At 66.2% G+C, this 20,940-nt stretch overlaps 8 protein-coding genes across 8 annotated transcripts; 6 read left to right on the forward strand and 2 right to left on the reverse strand.

Annotated features, from left to right (window-relative positions):
* Positions 1 to 969: 969 nt before the first annotated feature.
* On the forward strand, positions 970 to 3,186 carry FA09DRAFT_329392 (hypothetical protein). Its single transcript, XM_025742162.1, has 5 exons — positions 970 to 1,153; positions 1,212 to 2,080; positions 2,463 to 2,537; positions 2,643 to 2,698; positions 2,754 to 3,186. Exons 1-5 carry the CDS (start codon positions 1,113 to 1,115, stop codon positions 2,769 to 2,771), a joined length of 1,059 nt encoding a protein of 352 aa, XP_025599196.1. The 5' UTR covers positions 970 to 1,112; the 3' UTR covers positions 2,772 to 3,186.
* Positions 3,187 to 3,202: 16 nt separating this feature from the next.
* Positions 3,203 to 4,234, forward strand: FA09DRAFT_258901 (hypothetical protein). The gene is made up of 4 exons (XM_025739728.1): positions 3,203 to 3,545; positions 3,601 to 3,782; positions 3,854 to 4,061; positions 4,195 to 4,234. The coding sequence occupies exons 1-3, from the start codon at positions 3,425 to 3,427 to the stop codon at positions 3,983 to 3,985; spliced, it is 435 nt and encodes a 144-aa protein (XP_025599197.1). The 5' UTR covers positions 3,203 to 3,424; the 3' UTR covers positions 3,986 to 4,061; positions 4,195 to 4,234.
* FA09DRAFT_258973 (hypothetical protein) lies at positions 4,095 to 5,343 on the forward strand. Its single transcript, XM_025739729.1, has one exon. The coding sequence runs from the start codon at positions 4,351 to 4,353 to the stop codon at positions 5,185 to 5,187; it is 837 nt and encodes a 278-aa protein (XP_025599198.1). The 5' UTR covers positions 4,095 to 4,350; the 3' UTR covers positions 5,188 to 5,343.
* Positions 5,344 to 5,407: 64 nt separating this feature from the next.
* On the reverse strand, positions 5,408 to 9,479 carry FA09DRAFT_345785 (RdRP-domain-containing protein; the record flags this gene model as incomplete). The annotated part of the gene is made up of 7 exons (XM_025744715.1): positions 5,408 to 6,283; positions 6,322 to 6,454; positions 6,509 to 6,673; positions 6,723 to 7,145; positions 7,199 to 8,636; positions 8,687 to 9,059; positions 9,135 to 9,479. 7 exons carry the CDS (start codon positions 9,477 to 9,479, stop codon positions 5,501 to 5,503), a joined length of 3,660 nt encoding a protein of 1,219 aa, XP_025599199.1. The 3' UTR covers positions 5,408 to 5,500.
* Positions 9,480 to 10,950: 1,471 nt separating this feature from the next.
* Positions 10,951 to 12,565, forward strand: FA09DRAFT_329393 (hypothetical protein). Its single transcript, XM_025742163.1, has 4 exons — positions 10,951 to 11,486; positions 11,735 to 11,955; positions 12,013 to 12,212; positions 12,276 to 12,565. Exons 1-4 carry the CDS (start codon positions 11,293 to 11,295, stop codon positions 12,426 to 12,428), a joined length of 768 nt encoding a protein of 255 aa, XP_025599200.1. The 5' UTR covers positions 10,951 to 11,292; the 3' UTR covers positions 12,429 to 12,565.
* Positions 12,566 to 12,648: 83 nt separating this feature from the next.
* FA09DRAFT_345787 (GroES-like protein) lies at positions 12,649 to 14,112 on the reverse strand. Its single transcript, XM_025744716.1, has 6 exons — positions 14,050 to 14,112; positions 13,890 to 13,997; positions 13,591 to 13,837; positions 13,088 to 13,535; positions 12,809 to 13,035; positions 12,649 to 12,751 (listed from the first exon to the last, which is right to left on the reverse strand). The coding sequence occupies exons 1-6, from the start codon at positions 14,069 to 14,071 to the stop codon at positions 12,715 to 12,717; spliced, it is 1,089 nt and encodes a 362-aa protein (XP_025599201.1). The 5' UTR covers positions 14,072 to 14,112; the 3' UTR covers positions 12,649 to 12,714.
* Positions 14,113 to 14,736: 624 nt separating this feature from the next.
* FA09DRAFT_259005 (putative CAR2-ornithine aminotransferase) lies at positions 14,737 to 16,492 on the forward strand. Its single transcript, XM_025739730.1, has 2 exons — positions 14,737 to 14,902; positions 14,978 to 16,492. Exon 2 carries the CDS (start codon positions 14,994 to 14,996, stop codon positions 16,248 to 16,250), a length of 1,257 nt encoding a protein of 418 aa, XP_025599202.1. The 5' UTR covers positions 14,737 to 14,902; positions 14,978 to 14,993; the 3' UTR covers positions 16,251 to 16,492.
* A 1,879-nt stretch (positions 16,493 to 18,371) lies between these two features.
* On the forward strand, positions 18,372 to 20,900 carry FA09DRAFT_307258 (FAD/NAD(P)-binding domain-containing protein). The gene is made up of 6 exons (XM_025740555.1): positions 18,372 to 18,634; positions 18,699 to 18,739; positions 18,799 to 19,021; positions 19,345 to 19,485; positions 19,575 to 19,642; positions 19,700 to 20,900. The coding sequence occupies exons 1-6, from the start codon at positions 18,595 to 18,597 to the stop codon at positions 20,690 to 20,692; spliced, it is 1,506 nt and encodes a 501-aa protein (XP_025599203.1). The 5' UTR covers positions 18,372 to 18,594; the 3' UTR covers positions 20,693 to 20,900.
* The last annotated feature ends 40 nt before the right edge of the window (positions 20,901 to 20,940 follow it).

Raw genomic sequence — 20,940 nt, forward strand, 5'->3', positions numbered from 1 at the left:
GAAGAAGCATAAGGCTTCCGTCCTGAGCGTGCATGACGCCGCGGGCTTCTGTGCCCCTGACGGCCTCACCGCGTGCTCACAAGCGACATCGCTTCGTGCGCGATCGCGCGACGGCGAGCTCCCTCAAAATCGGTCAAAGAGGGTGTATACCGATGTCTTCCTCGCTTGCTTTGTCCTACGGCTGACACCCGCCAAGGAGCCGCACTCGCTGCTGTCGCCCGCGTCTGCCTTTGCGCCGCGCGCCGCACGCTGCGCGCCGGTCGGACTTGCTGAAGCGTTAGGCGCGAGCCGTGCGCTGAGCTTCTCGCTGTGGCAGCTGCGCTTCTCTGCCTTGACTGCCGCAAGCTCGAATAAATCACTCGCTGCCGAGACTGTAGCTGATGCGGCGAAGCACGCCCATGAGCGACCTTGGCGTTGCCCTGATGCGGCGGCACGGATCGGGAGCCGGCGCCTCGGACGTTTCAGCGGCGACGGGTCCGGCCCGCGTCCTGATCGCTCGGAGCGGCGGGATGAGATGCGATGCGCGCTCTTCAGCTGTTCAGCTGCTGTTGCTGCCCGACGTGCGGCCAGCCCGCTAGCGCATGCACGATGCTGCATGCCGTGCAGCGCAGAATGCGCCTGCAGCATCACGCTGCGCAGTCAAGGGTGCCGCAGCATCAGCAGAGCCTCACAGAGACACGCCGGAGAGAGAAAGCGGCAGGTCGGCTACGCAGCAGGTCCAGCCACAGCATCAGCGGTGGATGCCATGATGAGCTGCGATGCTGCTCAGCAGTGTGGCGCGGCGGAGCGGGCTGTGCAGCATGGAAGCCCAAGGCGCGGCGCGCGTCATCTCCTCGTGCGGCGGGCGGGCCGTCGTGCTGCAGCTCAGGCGCCGCTTTGCCGTGCTTTGCCGCCGCGAGCCGCGCGCCGCCTCGGCCCCGACGAGGGCGCCGGCAGCTTGGCTCCCATCCACCCGCTCCTCTCCGCCTCGTCGTCGCGTCTACGTGCTCCGTCGTCTCTGTCCTCCATACCCTCTCGCATCCATCCACTCGCCAGACTCGCTTCGCTTGCACCACCACCACTGCCGCTCTCCTCGCCGGGCCACGCTCCCTAGCCCCTGACCCATCCGCGCCATGGCCCGCAACGCCGTCTCGGGCGGCGGCTTCGACTTCTCGTGCGTCGCCGAGCTGCCTAGTGCTCACTTGCCGCATCGCTTACCCTGCTGTCGCCAGGCTGATCTTCAGCAACCTCATCCTGCTCGGCACGCTCGGCCTGGCCGCCGTGGGCTGGTTCGTCGCCTTCATCGGGCAGATTGTCGCCGAGGCGCGCGGCACCACCAATGTCGTCGTCTCGACGCCGTCGGACCGGCTCGGCGTGCTGTGGTTCGGAATCTTTGTGCAGCTCTTCCTGCTGCTCGGTGTCGCCGCCGTGCTGGCCAGCGACGGCATCGCCACGCACCGCCTGCAGCTCTCGGCATGGACGGTCGTGGCGCTCGTGTTTGCCGTGATTGGCATCGACAAGGGCATCTACTCCGACTACCGCCAGAACGGCGCACTGCACGCCATGGGCGCCGGCTACTTCCTCCTCACCATCGCCAACGTCATCTGGCTCTTCTTCTTCACCGCCGAGGAGGACTCGGCCGTGTATGCGCTGCTCTCGAGCCTCGGCTCCGGTGGCCTCTCGGGCCCCGGCGGACGCGGTGGCCGGCAGATGCGCGGCGGCAATGGCTCGCTCTCGGGCGGCGCCATCAGCGGGCCGACCGGCACGTCGGGCTTCGGCACTGGCTTTGCTGCCGGCTCCTCTAGCGGCGGCGGCTACACGCAGACGTACAACAACCCTTCTACAGGCGACATTACGCAGGGCGTCGCGGCGCCGTCTGCCGCCATGAAGAGCTCGCACTCGCTGCGCTCCAACACGCAGAGCAACGCGCCGGGCCGCGTCGGAGGCGCGGCGGCGGCGGCGCCGCAGAGCGACTTTGGCGCACAGAGCAGCCACCACCAGCCGACGGTGCCGGGCAGCCCCAGCAGCTCGCGGCCCGCAGGGACAGTGGAGGGAGAGCCGACGCCTGGGTATGGCTACCGGGCACGCGCGCTGTACGCATGTGAGTGTGGCCGGCCAGCGCAGGGGTCGAGAGGCGGGATGTGTGTAGGTCCTTGGCGGCCTTGCGAGCGCGCTTCTACCCCTGCAGGTGCCACGAAGCGAGTGAACCTGCTCTCGAAGAGCCTTGTGCATGCGGTGCCGAGCGGCTGCTGGCTGGCTCGCAGAACTTGCGCGTAGATCAGCTCCAACTGCTCCGCAGGAGTCGCACAGGTGTAGGTAGGCTGCGGGGCGTGCGGGCGATAGCCTGCAGTCCAGTCGCCTGCTATGCGCCTTTCTGGAGACCGCGCTGGACTTGTGTGCTTCGGCAGAGCTTCGTTCCTGAAGCCAGACGCTACATCTAGAGCTGACGGACAATCGCTGACTCCGCGCTCGACGCTCCGCAGACCAAGCAAACGCAGACGACCCGACCGAGATCTCCTTCTCGAAGGGCGAGATCCTTGACATCGTGGACAACTCCGGTGAGCCCGCGTCCCCGGATCGCGCGCGCATAGGCGCGCATCGCAGCGCAGACTTTGGCCGCGCTCAAGCCAAGCCCTTGTGCTAACGCTCTCTATCCTTGACAGGCAAGTGGTGGCAGGCACGCAAGCCGACAGGCGAGACGGGCATCGTGCCGAGCAACGTGAGTGTGCTCGTTATGCGCCGAGATCTGCTACTGATCGCCCTGTGCTCTGCAGTACATGCAACTTCTCTAAGCGTCTCCGAACGTCTCCCCGCTGCAAGCAAACAAAAGCCAGAGCTTCCCTCTTTGCTGCGCCCACCAACACCCGCACTCATTGCTGCTGCCGTGCCGCCTCCAAAACACCACACAACTCTCCGCCGCCTCGCTTTACCCAAGAGGCCTTCTGTCCTCTTTTCCCGCTCCCAAACCCTGCTTTCTTCCTGCGCTTCCTATTTCACTCTTCCTTTCTTCTCAAGCCAAAGCAGCGAGCTTGTCCAAGCGCAGGACGCTAATGCTCGCCCTGGCATCCACCTTTCTGTGCGCTCGGACTCGCTGCGGCACATACATACTGTCCGCCTCCCACTCCCCTTGTTTTTGTCGAAGACCCACCCTGCCCTGCGCCTGCGCTTGCGCTTGCTCGCCCTCAATATCCATCGCATTGCCCAGACGCAAAAGTGCGAGTCGCAAAGATGTGCGGAGCGGAAGCAACGCAAGCAGCGAGAAGGAGCTCGAGGAAAGCGGCTCGAAACTCGGCCGGGACATGCACGGACCAGCAGCGCGCACCCTGAAGCGCCCGCCGCGAGGCAGTCTGGCGCTTCCTTCCCCACCCTCGCCTCTATCCTTGTTCCTAGTCGAGTGCTCGCTGCTACTCTCACCTGCTCGGCCTCTAGCGCCTACTCCGCCAGCATGAGCAGCGACGACTTCGACGCGCGAGCCTCGCGCATCCTCGTGCTCGATGTCGGCCTCGCGACGCCCGGACCCTCACGGGCACTTCTGCCTTCGCGGCAGCTCCGAGGCCTGATCGACTGTGCGTACATGCGCCACTTCTGCATACTCCTTCGCTGACACGCCTCGGTCGCTAGCCATCGTCGAGGCGAGCACATCGCACAGCGCTGCGATGAACGACAGTGCTGCGTCCTCAAGCGTGGCGCCGCCGGCTGAGGAAGCGCAGGAGGATACGGTGCCGTGGCTCATCAACAATCGCTACTACAGTGCCGCCGTGCACTTCGCTCCGCGCTCTATACCTCTCTTTGCCAAGAACGAGGCCAGCGGCTCTCGGCGCGGTGCAGCTGTTGCGTCTGCCGAGGCAGCATCGCGAGAAGCCGTGCCGGCGAGCCAGCCGCAAGCCGAGGGCCAGGACGCAGACGCGCAGCTGAGAGAGAAGAGCCGCGACATCTTCGCTGCACTCGCGGCGCCGAGCCGAGCCACCGCTACGGCGACCGCGAGCAAGAAGACTCTCTCGTGTAATGAGACGGCAAAGACCACGCTTGAGGAGGAGCTGAAGGGCGTTGATGCGGTCGTGCTGGTCGTCGGCAGAGATACGGTGAGTGAGACATGGTATCCACGAAGTTGCTTGGCGCTGCTCTCTGTGCGGCGAGGTGGGAGAGCATGGCTACGCCAGAACGTAGCTGTACCGCAGTTGAGCTCGGCTCCATGCTCACTCGCACCCTCCACAGCCCCTCTCCGCGCACATTGCTCTGCTTGAAGCAAATCCGAGCAACGCATCGGCTTCTGCAGGCGCCTCTGAGCCTGCGCGTCTCCTCAGCGCCGACGCCCTCTCCGTAGCTCTGGTGCTCGGTCTTCCTTCGGCGCTGGGCGCCAGCGGACCGACGATGAGCGCCTCAGACGCGCATGCGCTGCAAGCTCTGTATCTCGAGCATGGCTGGGAGTACCTCGATCTCGGCGCCGCGCTCGAAGTCGACGCAGAGGCAGACGAGGATGGCGAGGACGAGGATGGAGAGACGGAAGACGACGGCCTGCCGCGCGCTCGCGAGGCGTTGCAGACGCACATGTGGCCCAACATGCAGCGCAAGGAGGACGAGCGGCGAGTGTATCAGCCCGAGGAGTCTCGCTCTGAGCGCACCACCAGCTTCAAGGCCTTCTCTGCTGCTCAAGAAGCGGAGGACTCAGACAAGGACGACGCAGCCGAGAACGAGTCTGCAGAGATCGAGAGGCGCGCCGAGGCATTCCTCGCTTCGCTGCCGCTGCCGAGCTCAGATCACGCAACCAGCGTCGACGCAGCAACCGACAAGGACGAAGAGCTGGCGCGAGCCTTTCTCGCGCAGCTGGAGCTCAGCTCGCTCGCCAATGCCGCTGGGTCAGACATGAGCGCCCGCGAGCTCGAGCTCTTTCTGCAGCAGAGCGATCCGCACTGGCCCTCCGAGTCTGGTGCGCCGAACGGCGCAAGCACCTCTGCCACTGGCCGCTTCGACGACGACTTCAGCGACTTTGTCTCTGCTGGCGGCCTCGCATCAGGCTCAGCAGGCTTCGACGACGCAGATCTGGATCATCTGCAAGAGCCGGGAGAGCTGCGCGACTTCACGGCGGCACTGGCGGAGATGCAGCGCGAGGCGGCACGGATACGCGCACTGCCGGATCCCGAGCTCAGACATCGCGAGGCTGAGAGGGTGGCGCTGACGTTCGGCGATGCGCTCGACAGAGGAATGTGACGCATGACAATTGCTTCGTGAGTGGTGGCGCAGAGGGTCGTGAATGTGGATACAGAGAAGAATGGCTGCTCGATCAGTCGAGGTAGTCGTCGAGCTCGTCGAGCACATCGTGCAGCCGGAAGAGCAGCGCCGCCTCGACCCAGGGCGCGCTGCGGCGCTCCTTGTTGTTCGTGCCGTGCTTCTCCTCGGCCTTGCCTTCCACCTCGCGCGCGACGCGGAAGAAAGCCGCAGCGCGGGCAAATTGCTCGGCGAAGAAGCTAGTCGAGGCGGTTGTCAGATCTGGCGGCGCACTCCTCGTTAATGTCCACAGCACTCACCTGGAGGCCTGGCGTTGCTCCGCACGACTGGCAGTGCCGGGCACGAACTTGAAGGCATCAAACGGCCGCTCGTCTTCGTCGTCGCTCTCGTCGTCTTCGCCCGGCTGCGTGCCGAGGATGCTGCGCATCGCGCCAGACACGGCCTCGCCGTACGACGCTCGTAGAGCGGCGGCAGCGTCAAAGTCCTTGGCAACGCCGCGTGGCCGGTTCTGCAGATTGATGATGACGCTCGTCACCGCCTCGGCCTCCGAGAGCGTGTCGGAGCGCGAGGAGTTATCGTAGCAGATGCGGTCAAGGCGTTCGTAGTACTCGACGACCGCGTGCTGCATCGCCTCGTGCTCCAGCTTGTACGAGCATGCCTTGGCTCTCCACTCGATGTGGCTCCAGATCTTTGCGAGGACCGTCTTGCTCGCGAGCTGAGGCTGGGCCTTGCTAAGCCACTTGGAGAGGTCGCCGTTGACGTCGATCGTACGGAAGAGCTCGCCGAGCGTCTTCTCGCTCTTGTGGTACAGGTTGCGGTCGGCTGCCTTGCGGCCCGCCTTGCGCGGCTTGCCCTCGATGTGATGCTCCGGCCGCATGTAGTCTGGACGGCTGGCCAGTCGAGGCACCCGCGACTTGTCAGGCGCAAAGCCTGTCTTCGGGAAGTCGACGGCCGCCGTGACGAGGTCGGCGAGCTGAATGCAGTCGGAGTCGCGGATGCCCAAGTACTTGGAGTCTGACGTCGCGAGATGGAGGCTGGACAGCATGCCGGTCACGTCGTTCTGCAGCGCCCGGTCAGCCTGCACGTCGACGCTAGAACTTAGGCGGCCCGCCTCACCTGGCAGTACTCCAGCATGAAGTCGATCACGTCGCCGACGGTGCAGTTGCGCGCGAGGAACTTGCGCAGAGGAGAAGCGTGGCTTGCAGGCGCGTCCACAGTCTTCGGGAAGAGAGAAGTGTCCTGGATGATGCTGTCGTGAAGATCAGTGCGGGAAGCTTGCCGTCCAGCGAACACAGCCACGCACTTGTAAAGGTCTCCGTCCAGGTCACCACCGCCAAGCATCGAAGGAAGCGGACGCGTGCCCTTCTGAGAGAACGCGACGACGTTGACGAGCGGATGCAGCGGAGAGGACTCGGGCACGTCGCCGATCGCCGTGGCGAACTGAATGTCGCCCGGGTACATCGTGGGGCTGCTCGGAGGTCAGCCTCGTGCGAGTGGACCAGGACCTTTCGACGTACCTTCGCGTGACGAGGCACTTGCCCTTGACGGCACACCGCTGACCCTGCGGCTGCTGAATGCACACATAGATCTCGCCTTCCTTGAGCGTTCCCGTCTCGTCGAGGATGCCCATGATGGTCCACGCGTCGGCGACAGGGATGCGGGCTCTGTACTTGATCTGCCGCAGCGCATGCGTCAAGACGGCCATGTTGCACTCTCGCAGGAACGGCACCTGGGTCAGGCCCTCGATGTCGAGCTCCCTGCGAAGGTACTGCAGCACGCGCCGGGCCTTCAGTGTCTGCGTCCAGCCTTCGCTGTTCGGCAGCGCCATCGCTGCAGAGACCTCGGTCACGGCCGCGCGGGCCTGCTTCAGAGCGAGCGTCTGCAGGTGCATGAAGCTCTTTGACGGGACGCCGAGCGTCTCGAGCGCGGCGATCAGAGGCCTGGAGCAGGAAAGTGAGTGAGCGCGCTTGCGCACAACCGCAGCGACACGCACCGATTGAGATACTGCGTGTGCGGACGAGTCACCTGCGTGACCACCTCAAGAGTCCAGTCGCCGCGAGTGTGATCGTTGAGCTTGAACTTCTCCATCGAGTCGCGCAGCCGAACTTGCAAGCCGTTAAGACGGGTGTCGAGCGAGAGCACGCCCTTGGCACCGCCGGCGCGGATCTGGAATACGTTGACCGTGCCGCGTCCCTCGACCTGGCGGTGCATCTTGGCGTTGATGCGGTCGACGACCGCTTGCGAGAGCGTGCCGTGCCCGTCTGAGAAATCGTACTTCGCACCATCAGCGCCTACGGGAGCATGAATGTCCGGCACAGTGGCAAAGATGCGAGCAGGTAGCGTGACACTGAGCGAGGTGGACGTAAAGGCCTGTCCTAGACGGGCGGCGTACAGCGCTGCGCAGCGAATGGCGCTGAGCTCGCCGATGTCTCTGCGAATGGTGTCGGGTGTGTGCGTGACACCATCGACAACAATCTGCTCGCGACAGAGCCACGCCGAGTGTTCACGCAGCGCCGACGATGAGAAGCCTAGGAACGCGAAGCGCCGTCCCGCGACGACGACGCCCTTGTTGAGGTAGTCGCGGAAGCGCTGGTTCCACAGCGGAGAGGCATCGGTGCCCTGCTGCCACATCAGGCGGCCACCGTCCTCCTCGACGAGGTGAACGCGCAAGAATGCGTCATAGTGCTCCGGTCCAAAGCGCCGGATGATGCGGTTGGCGTCGTCTGGCTCCGGACCCGAGAGCTGAATGCCAGTCGGGCTGATGAGCACGCGATGCACAGGGACCATGCCGTCCGCTCGCTCGCGCGCTCGACGGCTCGGTCGCTTTGACGTCGCTGTGGGTGAGCCGGGAGTTGCACTCTCTCGCAGCGACGCGAGCACGTCTTGGATGGTGTGGTTGTTGACGTCCGGGCGTTGCAGATTCGCCGCTGATGAGCGCCAGCCGTACGTGCCCGGAAAGGAGCGCAGCCGAGCCACAATCTCGGCCTCTCCTACGCGCTGGACGATCTTGGGAAGCGCCTGCGCCAGCGCGGCGACCTCGTGCGGCAGAAGGTGACCGTTTGCGAGGAGCAGGTGCACCTGGAAGGCGACGGCGTAGGGCAGACGTGCGCAGCGCTCCTCGATCGCCTTGACGTCCTTCTCGACGTCGCGTAGCTGGTGCTGGTCTTGCTGCCGCATGTGGTAGAGCGTCTGCAGGCGGTGCTCGACCTGCTTCTGCGAGCAGTAGCTCGTCACGTCGGCGCGAGAGCACTCGACGCGGTACACGTAGCAGTACGGCGCCACGCGGTCGTGCTCCTCGTCAATGCCCCACATGCGCTTCATCGTCTCTTCCTCCGGGTCGACGTCGTAGATGAGGGGTCGCTTCTCGAGGTTGAGGTACAGCCACTTGCCGTCCGTCTCGATGTTCATGAGGCAGCCGTACAGCGAGCAGCCTACAACGACATCAGCTGCTACGAGTGCCGAGAACAGCAGCAAGACTCACGGATCTCGAAGAAGCTGCTCGCGATCTTGAGGTGCGCATCGCGCTGTTCCAGGCTGACGCTCACAGGCAGCGTCCTGCGCCAGCCCTCGCAGAAGTTGCCGTCGGCGTCCCAAGTGCCGCAGCTCAGTGCGCGGCCCTCGAGACTGTTGATCGTCGTCTGCTCATTGTCGGAGTTCTCGTCTTCAGCCGGTACCAGCCGCTGGATCAGCATGGCCAGACGCGCACTGTCCGGCGGCCGACGCTCGGCGCGGCAGACGATCTCCTCGTTCTTCTTGCGGAGAGAGGGCCTGTTCTCCGGCCATCTTCCGAGACCGTCGAGGTAAGCGACGTGCAGGTTCGGCTCGCCAAAGAGCAGAGAGCCGTCGCCGCGACTCTACAGACAGCAGACCGGCTTCAGTGCGCTGCCAAGACGGGCCAGCAGAGACCTCGAAAGGGCAGTCCGACTCACCTTGCCACTCTTGCTGCGGAAGAGTTGGACGCTGTGCGGCACCTTGCGCTTGAAGACGGCCTCGATGCTGCGACTGAAGGCCAGCTCCACGTTGCGCTCGCCGATGTCGCCCGCCGGGAGCTTGAAGTAGATGCCCCAGTACGGCTGAAAGGCCCCCGGACTGCCTGCGAAGCTCCACGGCTCGGTCTGTGCCGGCGTGCGTGCCTTGAAGGGCGGCCACTGCTTCGGCGGAGCACGCAGCACGGGCTGGCGCGGAGGATGAGTCGCTGGCACGAAGGGGCGTGACGTGCCTCGCAGCGAGGGCATCGCCTTGCCCAGCTCGCCCAGGTCGAAGGGAGCGGCCATGGCGCGTTGCAGCTTAGGGCGGACCGACGCAGCCGCAGGCTGGAGTGGTGGTCGGGAGCAAGGAGCTAGACAGCCTCTACGACGGCATGTCGCCGCATCTTCCTGAGCAGCCGCAACGCCGAGAGAGCTTTGAAACGAGGACAAAGGGGCCTGAGCGCGCCGCCGCAGCGGCTGCGCGCGCAGCAGCACGGCGCCGAACCTTCCCTCATGCGGCAACACGCTTGCCTCTCTCGGACCCAGCTCATGGACGGCCTCAGCAGCTCCTTGCTTCGGGCTTCGAGAGGGACTCTTGTGCTTGCAGCGCAGCACTTGAGTCTGCGCATCCGCTCTCTGACAGCGCAGCGGCAGATAGGGCGCGGGAGGCCCCCTCGCGGGCAGCCTGTGCTGCGGCCTGTGCGAGCTTGGCCGATGCCGGGGCGGTCTGTGCGTGCCGCCACAGCCTGTTGCCTGTGCCGAGAAGGAAGCTCCAGCTCAGCTGAACGTGAGCTCAAGCTGAGTGCCTGCTGGAGGTCAGCAGCCTCGACGCTCTTCGTCTGTAAGCCTGTGGATGAGGCCGCACCGCACCCTTGATGATCGCGTTGCCGTTCCATGCCACTCAGCCGCGGCCTCTGCTACGGCGTGGCCTCGGCTTCGCCTGCTCGCTCGCTACGCCTTTGAAGCGCAGCGCTTGGTTCTTAGTGAGGCCAGAGTGGAGCATGCTTGCGCTTGAGGAGAGCTTGAGCTTGACGAGCGCTGCAGCGGCAGCCCTGACCGCCCACAGCCGAGCGGCCGTCAGCGCAAAGCAGGCCGCGAGTGGTTGGCGTACCCCGCTTCGCCGCCTGACGCTGCCCTGGGTGCTGCAGCATGCAGTGCTGCACCTCACAGTGCCGCCGGGTGCTGCTGCCATGCCCAAATGCGGGCGGGCGGTCTGGCTGCGTCACGTCGATCTGCGACGTGCGGCACCCGCACCATCCCAGCAGCGCAGAGCGGCAGCACAAGCTGCCTCCGCAGTCCGCTCGTCCGGTGCCGGCCCGCTGCGCGGCGCTGCTGGCTGCTGCGTCGCCGAAGCACCGCTCGCTGCTCTGCTGCCCGACCGCAGCTCCGCCTGCTCGGCTTCACAACTCAGCGCCGAGACGGCCGCAGCACGCTGAATGCTGAGCCTGTATTCCCTGCCGCGCTGTGGCTCGCAGCGCTCCAAGCAGAGCTCATCTGCCGCCGCTGCCTGCGCTGCAAGCTCAGAGCGAGGCAAGGGTGGTCGCAGCCGCTTCCCTTCTGCCTCTCTGTGGGTGCTGCCCTCTCTGCTCTGGTGCCAGAGGGTGCAGCTGCTCTCACGCAGAGGCAGCGAGGCAGGCCTCAGGCGGCTGTTCTGCTGCCGCAACGGCCGAGCCTGTGCCGGAGCAACGGAACAGCGCTGCGGTGCCGAGGAGCGGCACAGGTGCAGCGCCAATGTGCGGCCGCAGCAGCATGCGTGCAGCTCAAAGTCACCCCGCAACACCCAAGACGTTCTGGGCGCAAGCGCCGGCCGCGCAGCAGCAGAGCAGAGGAGCGGCGCCGCGGTGCGGATGCGGGCATGCCGCTCGGCCTCTGCCGAGGTGCCTGCCCTGGAGGGCGGGCAGTCTCTGCTGCGTCTCCGCGCTCCGCTGCTGCGACTCGCCGTCTCACGCTTTCCGCACGCTGCTGACCCGCGTCTCGTCCGCCTCCTCCTCCCTCCCGCACCCTCTCCTCGCCGCCGCTCTCGCCCTCGCCCTCCAGTCTCGCGTCTCCACTCCCTCTTCGCACCGCCTTCGCTTCGCACACCCACTCCTTCGTTTCCCTCGCTGCGTCGTTGCCCAGCATGGCCCCGCTGCAGCCGCTGCTGCTCGAGCTGCCGCTCCTCCTCACCTGCTGGGGCTTCTCGGCCGCCCTCATGGGCCTCTCGGGCTCGCACATCCACCAGTTCATGAGCATCCGCGACAAGATTGCCAACCAGTCGCCCTCGCTGCCCGGCTTCGTCGAGCTCGACACGGCGGGCATCGAGCGCGTCGACCTGTGAGTGTGGGGCCGAGGCGGCGCGGGCGTGCACAGCCAGAAGGCGCAGACGGCAGCTCCGCGGCAGGTGCATACATCCTGGTTGCTGTACGAACGTCTCGCCGCAGGGTAGGAGCGAGACAGGCAAAGCTGCGCTCGCGGAGCATGGCGCCAGTCATGACGGTGCAGAGCTCTGGAGCCAGCATCGCCCGTGCCTCTGCAGTGGCCCCCTGACTTGCCCGCCACGCTGCTGACACGCCGTTCCACAGCGCCATGCTGATCGTCGGCTGCATCTCCTTTGCGTTCATCGGCGTCTTCCTCTTCCTCTCCTGCGGCCAGTTCAAGGGCAAGCGCGGCGAGTACAGCGGCAAGGGCACGGGCGCGTGGCTCTTTGTCGGCCTCGTGCTCCTCACGCTCTCGGGCGCATGGACGGGTGCGGTCTCGGCCATGACGGCGTGGGCGGTCAAGTACAGCTACACCTTTACGCGCGGTGAGTGGCGCGCAGACACCCTGCTGCGGCTGCCGTGCTGACCTTGTGATCGTGCAGGCCCCAACTACAGCGAGCCCTTCTCCACCGAGCAGCGCCTCTACCTGCGCCAGATCGACGTGTTCGTGCGCGAGCAGTTCTCGACGAGCCTCAACCTCGCCGGCGCGCCGGCCATCGACAACACCTTCCTTGGCGTGTGGGGCAGCATCTCGACGATCGAGGAGGCAAACGCCTACCTCAACTCCTCCAACTTCCTGCAGGTGAGTCGCCTGACGCCACACCTGCGGCTCTGCACCTGCTGACATGCTCGCCCGCCACCGCAGCTCGTCAAGTCGTACAAGGCCCAGGTCGCCGTCGGCTGGGTCACCATCGGCACCGTCTTCTTCACCATGGTCGTGCACTTTGCGCTGCCCTTCGCCTGGCAGCGCTTCGGCCTGACGCGCCAGCCCAAGAAGAACTCGTACAACGAGGTCTGAGCCGTCTCTCCCTCCCCTCTCTCTGCTGCGGCGGCCGTCCGCCTGCGCGCGCATCCCACTCTCTCTTCAGTCCGATACCTCCCGCTCTCTTATTTGTCGCGCTGTCCTGCCCTCGCGTTCCGTGCTTCTGCCTGCACCTTCTACTGTACTCTTCGACTCGGCCAATGCATGAGCGCCCCGCGAAAGCGTGCGGCCTTGCCATGCCACCACGAGCGTCACTGCAGCGGTCTATGCTTGCAGAGCATTCATTAAGAGGGGCATACTACGTAGGCGGTGGCGGCAGCGCTTAGTCCTTCTTCTCAAAGTCGTTCTGCAGCACGAAGCTGGAGGAGTGTGGAGCGTTAGCAGCTGCCTAGACTTGGCACACACGCGCCACTCACCGGTACTTGACGTCGCCCTCGTGCACGCGCTTGACGGCAATGGAGCACTGGCTCATCGGCATAACCTCGACCCACGGCTTGATCTTCTGCTCGTCGGCGAGCTTGAGCATCTTGAGCGCCTCGACCTTGCTGCCGATGTGCGACGAGGCCAGCGCACAGCCGTTGCCGGCCAGGTGCTGCACGCGCAGGTCCTGCAGCGGGTCCTCGGGCATGCCCACGAACACGGCCTGTGGAGGGCGTCAGCGAACGCAGTACAGATGCGGCTTCCGCACGGCTCACCTTGCCGTGCACGGTCAGCGTCGAGAGCACCGAGGGCACGTCGACGGCGTTGGACGAGGCGGTGGAGACGATGAGGTCAAACGGCTGCTCCTTGCGCCCGAAGCGCTTGTACCACTCGGGCTCGTCGCCCGTGGCGATAAAGTCCTTTGCGCCCATCTTCATGGCGTCGTCCTTCTTGCGCGGCGAGTGGCTGATCACCGTCACGTCGCAGCCCATCGCCACGGCAAAGAGCACGGCGTAGTGGCCCAGGCCGCCAAGACCGACAATGGCCACCTTCTTGCCCGGCCCGGCGCCGTTGCGCAGCAGCGGCGAGTAAACCGTCAGGCCGCCGCACAGCATCGACGCGGCATCCTCGTTCGAGATGCCGTCGGGGATGGGGAAGACGAACTGCTGGTGGGCGCGGATCGCCGTCGAGTAGCCGCCCTGGGCGATGGAGCCGTCGACGTACCTGGGGGCCAAAGTCAGTGCGTGCACATAGCTGGTCACTTCGGTGCGCCGCTCACTTGGAGTTGTACGTGTCGACCATGCTCTTGCCCGTGGCGTCGTCGCCGATGCAGTACTGCTCGTCGCCGCCCTTGCAGGGGAAGCAGGTGCCGCACGAGCCGACCTGAGCGCCCACGCCGACGCGGTCGCCGACCTTCATGTCCTTGACGGCGCTTCCGACGGCCGTAACCTTGCCGACGATCTCGTGGCCGGGAATGACGGCGGGCACGGCGAGCTCGCCCCAGCCGCCGGAGATGGTGTGCACATCTGGGAGGTGTGAGCGAGTGCGTCCGGAGCGGCAAAGCTCTCAGACACGCACCAGAGCCGCAGACACCGCAGCACTCGATGGCAATCGTCACGTCGTCGTCCTCCTCGGGCTTGAGGTCAAAGTCGATGACCTTGAAGTCGGTCCACTTGGACGTGTCGTCTGGGCAACGGGTCAGCGATGCTCGCGCTTCGTGCTGCAGTGCCGTGCTCACCGATGGCGTATCCGCGCGGCATGGTGAGTGTGAGAGGTGTGTGGGGTGTGTGTGGTGGGGTGATGGATGTGGTGCGGAGGCAAGGTGGCATCGGCGGCTGTCGTGCGACATCGAGCATTGCCGCCGCCTCCCATCGTCGGCGGCCGGCACGCGCATCAAGAAGAAGAGCGTAGACAGCGCACGGGCGCTCTCTCCACGGCCGGCAGATCACCGATGACGCACCGCCCGTCGATCGCCTGCGGCCCGAGCTGTGCACGTGACTTTGTGCCGCGGGTGATCCTCTATCGCGCGCGTGGCTGGCGCGCGTTCCTGGCGCGGGAGGAGCGGCCGCGCCGCGCGCCTCGACCCCACGCCGGCACGCTTGGCGTCACCGTCGAGCGGAAGGCCCTGACGCTGCGTCGCTGCGGCGGCGCCGGCCCCACTCAGCCGTGCCAGCGCCGACGGCTGCCTGCTCTATCTCGCCGGCCTCGCCCTCGCTCCTTGCCCTCTCACTACCACACGCACCGCTCCGACCAGGCGCGCCCCTATCTTCCACTCCCTTCTCACTAAGCATGGCACCCACTGCTCTCGGCGACAGCGGCGCAAACGGCGCCGCGCCCCAGAGCGCCGTCGCCGCCCTCGCCGGCAAGCTCAGCGCTACGGTGCTCGGTGCCAAGGCTGCCGGTGCGGCCGTCGCCGCTGCCGCCGCTGCGCCGCTCGCAAAGACGCACGGCGAGGCGCAGGGCTCCAAGAGCATCATGAAGATGGAGTCGGACTACGGCGCGCACAAGTGAGTTGCTAGGCAGGGCCTGGCCGTGGCGTGTTGCAGCCGGTCTATCAAATGGCTACTTTACGCCGTACTGGACGCTCGACGGTGCGCGACACCAGGGCATGTGGCTGGCGCAGCAGTACACCTGACTTTCTAGCCACCGCGCTGACATTCCTCCAGCTACCACCCGCTGCCGATGGTCTTCTCGCGCGCCCTCGGCGCGCACGTCTGGGACCCCGAGGGCCGCCAGTACCTCGACTTCCTCTCTGCCTACTCGGCGGTAAACCAGGGCCACTGCAACCCGCGCATCGTCGCCGCCCTCGTGGCACAGGCATCGCGCCTGACGCTCTCGTCGCGCGCCTTCTACAACGACGCCTTCGGGCCGTTTGCCAAGAAGGTCACGGAGCTCTTCGGCTACGAGAGTGTGCTGCCGATGAACACGGGCGCCGAGGCCGTCGAGACGGCACTCAAGCTCTCGCGCAAGTGGGGCTACCAGGTCAAGGGCATCGAGGCTGGCAAGGCGCACATCCTCTCCGTCTCGGGCAACTTCCACGGCCGCACGCTCGGCATCGTCAGCATGAGCACCGACGACGAGTCGCGCGACGGCTTCGGGCCCTTCCTCGAGGGCGTCGGCCCGGGCATCGGCGACCTGCACATCCGCTACAACCACGCCGAGGACCTCGAGGCCGTGCTCGACAAGCACGGCAAGGACGTGTGCGCCTTCCTCGTCGAGCCGATCCAGGGCGAGGCGGGCATCGTCGTGCCGGACCACGGCTACCTGCAGCGCGTGCGCGAGCTCTGCACCAAGCACAACGTGCTGCTCATCTGCGACGAGATCCAGACGGGCCTCGGCCGCACGGGCCGCATGCTGGCGTGCGAGCACGAGGGCATCCGTCCGGACATTGTCACGCTCGGCAAGGCGCTCTCCGGCGGCGTGTACCCCGTCAGCTGCGTGCTGGCCGACCGCTCCATCATGCACGTCATCAAGCCGGGCGAGCACGGCTCGACGTACGGCGGCAACCCGCTGGGCTGCGCCGTGGCGGCGGCGGCGCTCGACGTGCTCGTCGACGACAAGCTCTCGGAGCGTGCCGAGCGTCTGGGCGCCAAGTTCCGCGGCGACCTGCTGAAGCTCAAGGAGAGCGGCGAGGTGCCGATGCTCTCCGAGATCCGTGGCCGCGGCCTGCTCAACGCCATCGTCATCGACAGCTCCAAGTCGCAGAAGGGCCGCACGGCGTGGCAGCTGTGCCTGCTGCTGAAGAGCAAGGGCCTGCTCGCCAAGCCGACGCACGTCAACATCATCCGCCTTGCGCCGCCGCTCGTCATCGAGGAGGCCGACCTTGACCGCGGCGTCGAGATCATCCGCCAGTCGCTCCTCGAGATCGACACGCTCGACGTCATCCCCGGCGAGGAGGGCGACGAGCACGCCGTCGTGCCGCCGGTCTCCGAGACCTAAGCGGGCGCACTCTCGTCCCCTCCCGTTCCCAAGTTCTCCATCTTCCTCTCCGTTCCCCCTCATCCGCCATCTCTTATCACCCGCCATGCGTGCTGCCCACGGACTCTATCCGAGCAGCACCGCATGCGCCAGCAAGTCGTGCATCTCTTCGTCGTCACCGCCACGCCTCAGTCCTCCTCGGGTCCTCCAGCAAAAACAACCAATCGTCACGCGCGCGCGCCTTCGGCCCCAGCTCCCTTATCACATGTGTACTGCGCCTCTCGCCGCTATTCGCCCACGGACTCTATCCGAGCCAACAGCCGCCGATGCGCCCCGTCCGTCTAATTGTCATTCCCAGCAAATATCCAACCCACGAGCTAGTCGCCGGCCCACGGACTTCATCCGAGCCGCCTGCTCGTCACATGTGACGCGATTTCTCCTCTACACCAGACCCTGTTCTCGGCGCTGTAGCACCACACTCCTCTACTCCTGTTGCCTCGTCGCTTCTAGAAGCATGTGGGCCTGGTACACGAATGAAAGCATTCTTGCCAATCTCCGCGCCTGCCGCGCTGTGTCAGTCGGTGTGAATGCAGAGATCGACAGTACTGGGAGGGAGGTGATGAGCTGGAAGTAGGCGCAGACAGACAGGTTCCCTTGCACTGCGCGCTTGACATCAGGCTGGGTATGAAGCGCACGCTGTCATGCGTCTTCCTCTGCTCGCCGGATCATCCCCGCAGCCCGATCATCTCGCACGTCACCGCTCGCCTTCCAACCAGTCATTCCTGCGACGCTGCTGTGAGAGCTCTATTTCACAGCCAAAGGCTTCCCGAGATCATGCCTGTGCGTCGAGCATGAGCGCAAACTGGCGCCGACAGCATGCTGTGACCGTCCCCGCGGCGCGTGCGCGCAGCCTGCGAGCGCGTGGCTCCCACGGCAAGCGAAGCCAGGCTGGCGCAGGTCCTGCGGATCACCTTTGCAGCACGCTGAGCTGCACTTTGCAACACCACACGACAGCGCAGCCTCGTCTGCTCGGCCCGCATGCCGTGAGAACACAGGTGCAGGTGCGGCGGCGAGCGGCTCACGGCGAGCTCGCCGTCGGGGCGGCAAAGGCATGCGACGCGTGCCGCGCGCCGGCGCGAAGCCCCTTGCAGGGCTCGCAGTCCGGGGCGACGCGGAGGCGAATCTGCCTCGGCCGTGCGGCGGATCTCACCGCAGGAGCCAGCTCATGCCTGATCGCGGATGGTCGCCGATGTTGTGAGCACGCACGACGGCAAGCTGCGCTTTGCTTTGCTGCGGCGAACAAGGCGCGGCGGAGAGGCCCGGAAGGCTGCTGGCACCGCAAGCAGCAGCTCTCTCGGAGGGAGAGGGCAGACCTTGTCGACGTCCAGGCGCTGCACTCCCTTCCAAACACGAGTCGTCTATGCGGACCGCTGCTTTGGCGCCACAGCCTTGAGCACAGCCGCTCAGCCCTCTTCCGAGGCTCCTGCGAGGCGCGCCAGACCGCCCAATCTGACGACCGAGGACCGTCGGACAGGAGGGTGGCGAGGGGTACAAAGCCGGCGAGGTCACGTTCGGGTGCTGCTGATGCGGCTCGGCCATCTGTCTGGACGGCGGCGCGGTGTGCATGTGTTGATCGGCAAGCCGAGCAGCCAGCCACCATGCGCAGCACGATGCACCAAGCAGCGGACCCCTGGCGCGCGCAGAGGGGATCTCAGGGCCGATGCCGGCGCATGAGGCGCGGCGCCGCGCTGCCGGCGGCCTGCGCCTTCCATGCTGCCGCCTTGCGGATCGCAGGCGGCGAGGGCGGCGTACAAGCGGCGCAGGAGGTGCCAAATGCGCCGCACTCCAGGGACAAGGTGCGCCGTGATTGGAGCGAGGCGGTGTCAGCAGGGGCTGGGCGAGAGCGCTGATGCGCCGCACGCGCCGCGGCCGGCGGTGTGGCGGAGGGCTGCAGGCGTGCGCTTTGCGCCAGAAGGAAGGCGCAGACGCGAGAGGCGGCGCGCGCGCCGTGCAGGAGCGCAGGCGGCGTGCCGGGGTGCGGCCGGCGACGGGCACGAGCCAGCGCGCGGCAGCATAAGCAGCAGCGCGCAAGGCAGAGCGCGCGCGCATGCAGGGCTCCTTCACGCTTCGGCGGCAGGCCGAGGAGCTGCTCCGCCAGCCAGCTCGCGCTTGCGGTGCGGCCGGCGCGCCGGCGTGCCAGGGCGAGATGCACACCGCCGAGCTGGAGCGAGCGAACCCCTGCCCCCCTGCAGCTGCTCTGCGCTGCGTCCAGCACGCAGGCCTCATATAGACACCGCGCCGCACCGCCGTGCCGTTTTCCCGCCCACCACACTCCAACCCGTGCTCCCCCTCCTTCCCGCACAGCATGTCCGTCCAGTCCGTCGACACGCTCGTCATTGGCGCCGGTGAGCGGCGCTGGCCTTCCTTCGCGCGCGCGCCACCCGCACTGACACGCCGGCCCGCGCTCAGGCCCCACCGGTCTCGGTGCCGCCAAGCGTCTGCACCAGCTCGTGCGTAGCCTGCCTTGCCAGCATGTCCGAGGCTCCTGCTCACATCTCGGCACCTGCAGAACCAGGGCACGTGGGCGCTCATCGACTCGGCGCCCGAGGCCGGCGGTCTTGCCTCGACCGACATCACCGACGAGGGCTTCCTCTTCGACGTCGGCGGCCACGTCATCTTCTCACACTACGCCTACTTCGACGATGTCATCCATGAGGCACTCCCCAAGGACGGCGACTGGTACGAGCACCAGCGCGTGTCCTACGTGCGCAGCAAGAACGTCTGGGTGCCGTGTGAGTGTCGCGGACGGGCGTGCGCGAGGTGCGGGCGTGGTGGCGCGGGCGCAGGTGCAAGAGGAGCAGATTTACGCGCAGAGCAGGGCCAGCTGAGTGGCGCGCAAGAGGGCAAGAGGGACACGCAAGGCGCGCGCATGCCCTTACAGAGCACAGTCGGACCTTGCGCTGGCAGCGTGAGCTGTCGTCTGTCTTCTGCGCGCGCATTCCTGCTCTCGAGACAGCTCAGAAGAAGAGCCGTTCCTGCAGCTAGCACTGCACCGCCTGGCGCGCGCGCATACACACGCCGCCAGCGCGCGCTGACACCTGGTCCGCGCGCGCAGACCCCTACCAGAACAACATCAGCGTGCTGCCCGTCGACGACCAGGTCAAGGCCATTGAGGGCATGATCGACGCTGCCGAGGTGCGCGTGCGCGCCAAGGATGCGCCGCAGAACTTCGACGAGTGGATCATGCGCATGATGGGTGAGTGTGGCGCTTTGCGATGGACGAGGAGAGACGCGCGCAAAGCGCTGCGACAGGGCACTGACGCTGGCGCGCGCACCTGCTTCCAGGCCAGGGCATTGCCGACCTCTTCATGCGCCCCTACAACTTCAAGGTCTGGGCTGTCCCGACGACGGACGTGAGTGCTTTGCGCGCGCGTGACTTGTGCGCACGCCGCTGACACGCGGGCGTGCAGATGCAATGCAAGTGGCTCGGCGAGCGCGTCGCGGCGCCGTCGCTCAAGCTTGTCGTGTCCAACACGCTCAACAAGAAGGTGGCGGGCAACTGGGGCCCCAACGCCACGTTCAAGTTCCCCGCCGAGGGCGGCACTGGCGGCATCTGGAAGGCCGTCGCCAAGACGCTGCCGGCCGAGAAGCTGCTCTTCAAGAAGACGGTGTCCAAGGTCGACGCCGCCGCGCACACGGTGCACCTCTCCGACGGCGGCTCGATCAAGTACAAGCACCTCATCACGACGATGGGCCTCGACTACCTGATCGACAACCTCGACGGCGCGCAGGAGGACATCAAGACGCTGCAGACGGCCAAGCCGGACCTCATCTACTCGAGCACGCACGTCATTGGCATTGGCATCCGCGGCGTGCTGCCGCCGCGCATCGGCGACAAGTGCTGGCTGTACTTCCCCGAGGACGACTGCCCTTTCTACCGCGCCACGATCTTCAGCAACTACTCGCCCAACAACTGCCCGCAGGAGGGCGTCAAGCTGCCGGGCCTGCAGTACGCCGACCCGAGCAAGGGCAAGCCGGACAGCGAGCCGCAGGCCGGCCCGTACTGGTCGCTGATGATGGAGGTGTCCGAGTCGCACCTCAAGCCCGTCGACATGCAGACGATCCTCGAGGAGACGATCCGCGGCTGCGTCGCGACCGAGCTGATGAAGCCCGACGACGTCATTGTCTCGACGTACCACCGCAAGTTCACGCCCGGCTACCCGACGCCGAGCCTGAAGCGCGACGAGGCGCTGGCCAAGATCCTGCCCGTGCTCGCCGACAAGTACGACATCTACTCGCGCGGCCGCTTCGGCAGCTGGAAGTACGAGGTGGGCAACCAGGACCACTCGTTCATGCTCGGCGTCGAGGCCGTCGACCGTGCGCTCTACGGCTCGCCCGAGATGACGCTCACGAGCCCCGACTTTGTCAACGGCCGGCGGAACACGGAGCGTCGCCTGCAGTAGGCGCGACGCTCGCTGCATGTTCTTCGCTTCTCGCCCGTTCCCCAGTCCCCTCAGCGTCACGTCCATCACCTCACCGTCACTCCTCTTCCACCTTCTCGCACCCACTAGAAGTTCGCCCCCCTGCGCGCTGCACTGGCATGCGCACGCGCCCCGCCGTCCTCGCCGCTCTCCTGCTGTATTCCCGATCTCCCCCCGCTTCTTGATATACATGTCCAGCTCGGACCTTCCGCGCGACAACGCTCGTGCTC

Source organism: Tilletiopsis washingtonensis, assembly GCF_003144115.1.
Source record: "Tilletiopsis washingtonensis strain MCA 4186 unplaced genomic scaffold FA09scaffold_8, whole genome shotgun sequence".
Classification (NCBI taxonomy): Eukaryota; Fungi; Basidiomycota; class Exobasidiomycetes; order Entylomatales; genus Tilletiopsis; species Tilletiopsis washingtonensis.

Coding starts and splice junctions, on each gene's coding strand:
- FA09DRAFT_307258 (XM_025740555.1), top strand. CDS start 18,595: ATGTCCGTCCAGTCCGTCGACACGCTCGTCATTGGCGCCG. Junction 18,740..18,798: donor CCAAGCGTCTGCACCAGCTC/GTGCGTAGCCTG, acceptor CGGCACCTGCAG/AACCAGGGCACGTGGGCGCT. Junction 19,486..19,574: donor GTGGATCATGCGCATGATGG/GTGAGTGTGGCG, acceptor ACCTGCTTCCAG/GCCAGGGCATTGCCGACCTC.
- FA09DRAFT_259005 (XM_025739730.1), top strand. CDS start 14,994: ATGGTCTTCTCGCGCGCCCTCGGCGCGCACGTCTGGGACCCCGAGGGC.
- FA09DRAFT_329393 (XM_025742163.1), top strand. CDS start 11,293: ATGGCCCCGCTGCAGCCGCTGCTGCTCGAGCTGCCGCTCCTCCTCACC. Junction 11,487..11,734: donor GGCATCGAGCGCGTCGACCT/GTGAGTGTGGGG, acceptor GCCGTTCCACAG/CGCCATGCTGATCGTCGGCT. Junction 11,956..12,012: donor CAGCTACACCTTTACGCGCG/GTGAGTGGCGCG, acceptor GTGATCGTGCAG/GCCCCAACTACAGCGAGCCC.
- FA09DRAFT_345787 (XM_025744716.1), bottom strand. CDS start 14,071: ATGCCGCGCGGATACGCCATCG. Junction 13,998..14,049: donor GCCGCGCGGATACGCCATCG/GTGAGCACGGCA, acceptor CCCGTTGCCCAG/ACGACACGTCCAAGTGGACC. Junction 13,036..13,087: donor CGCTGACCGTGCACGGCAAG/GTGAGCCGTGCG, acceptor CGCCCTCCACAG/GCCGTGTTCGTGGGCATGCC.
- FA09DRAFT_258973 (XM_025739729.1), top strand. CDS start 4,351: ATGAGCGCCTCAGACGCGCATGCGCTGCAAGCTCTGTATCTCGAGCAT.
- FA09DRAFT_329392 (XM_025742162.1), top strand. CDS start 1,113: ATGGCCCGCAACGCCGTCTCGGGCGGCGGCTTCGACTTCTC. Junction 1,154..1,211: donor GGCGGCGGCTTCGACTTCTC/GTGCGTCGCCGA, acceptor TGCTGTCGCCAG/GCTGATCTTCAGCAACCTCA. Junction 2,081..2,462: donor GGCACGCGCGCTGTACGCAT/GTGAGTGTGGCC, acceptor GACGCTCCGCAG/ACCAAGCAAACGCAGACGAC.
- FA09DRAFT_258901 (XM_025739728.1), top strand. CDS start 3,425: ATGAGCAGCGACGACTTCGACGCGCGAGCCTCGCGCATCCTCGTGCTC. Junction 3,546..3,600: donor GCTCCGAGGCCTGATCGACT/GTGCGTACATGC, acceptor CTCGGTCGCTAG/CCATCGTCGAGGCGAGCACA. Junction 3,783..3,853: donor CTCTCTTTGCCAAGAACGAG/GCCAGCGGCTCT, acceptor CGTGCCGGCGAG/CCAGCCGCAAGCCGAGGGCC.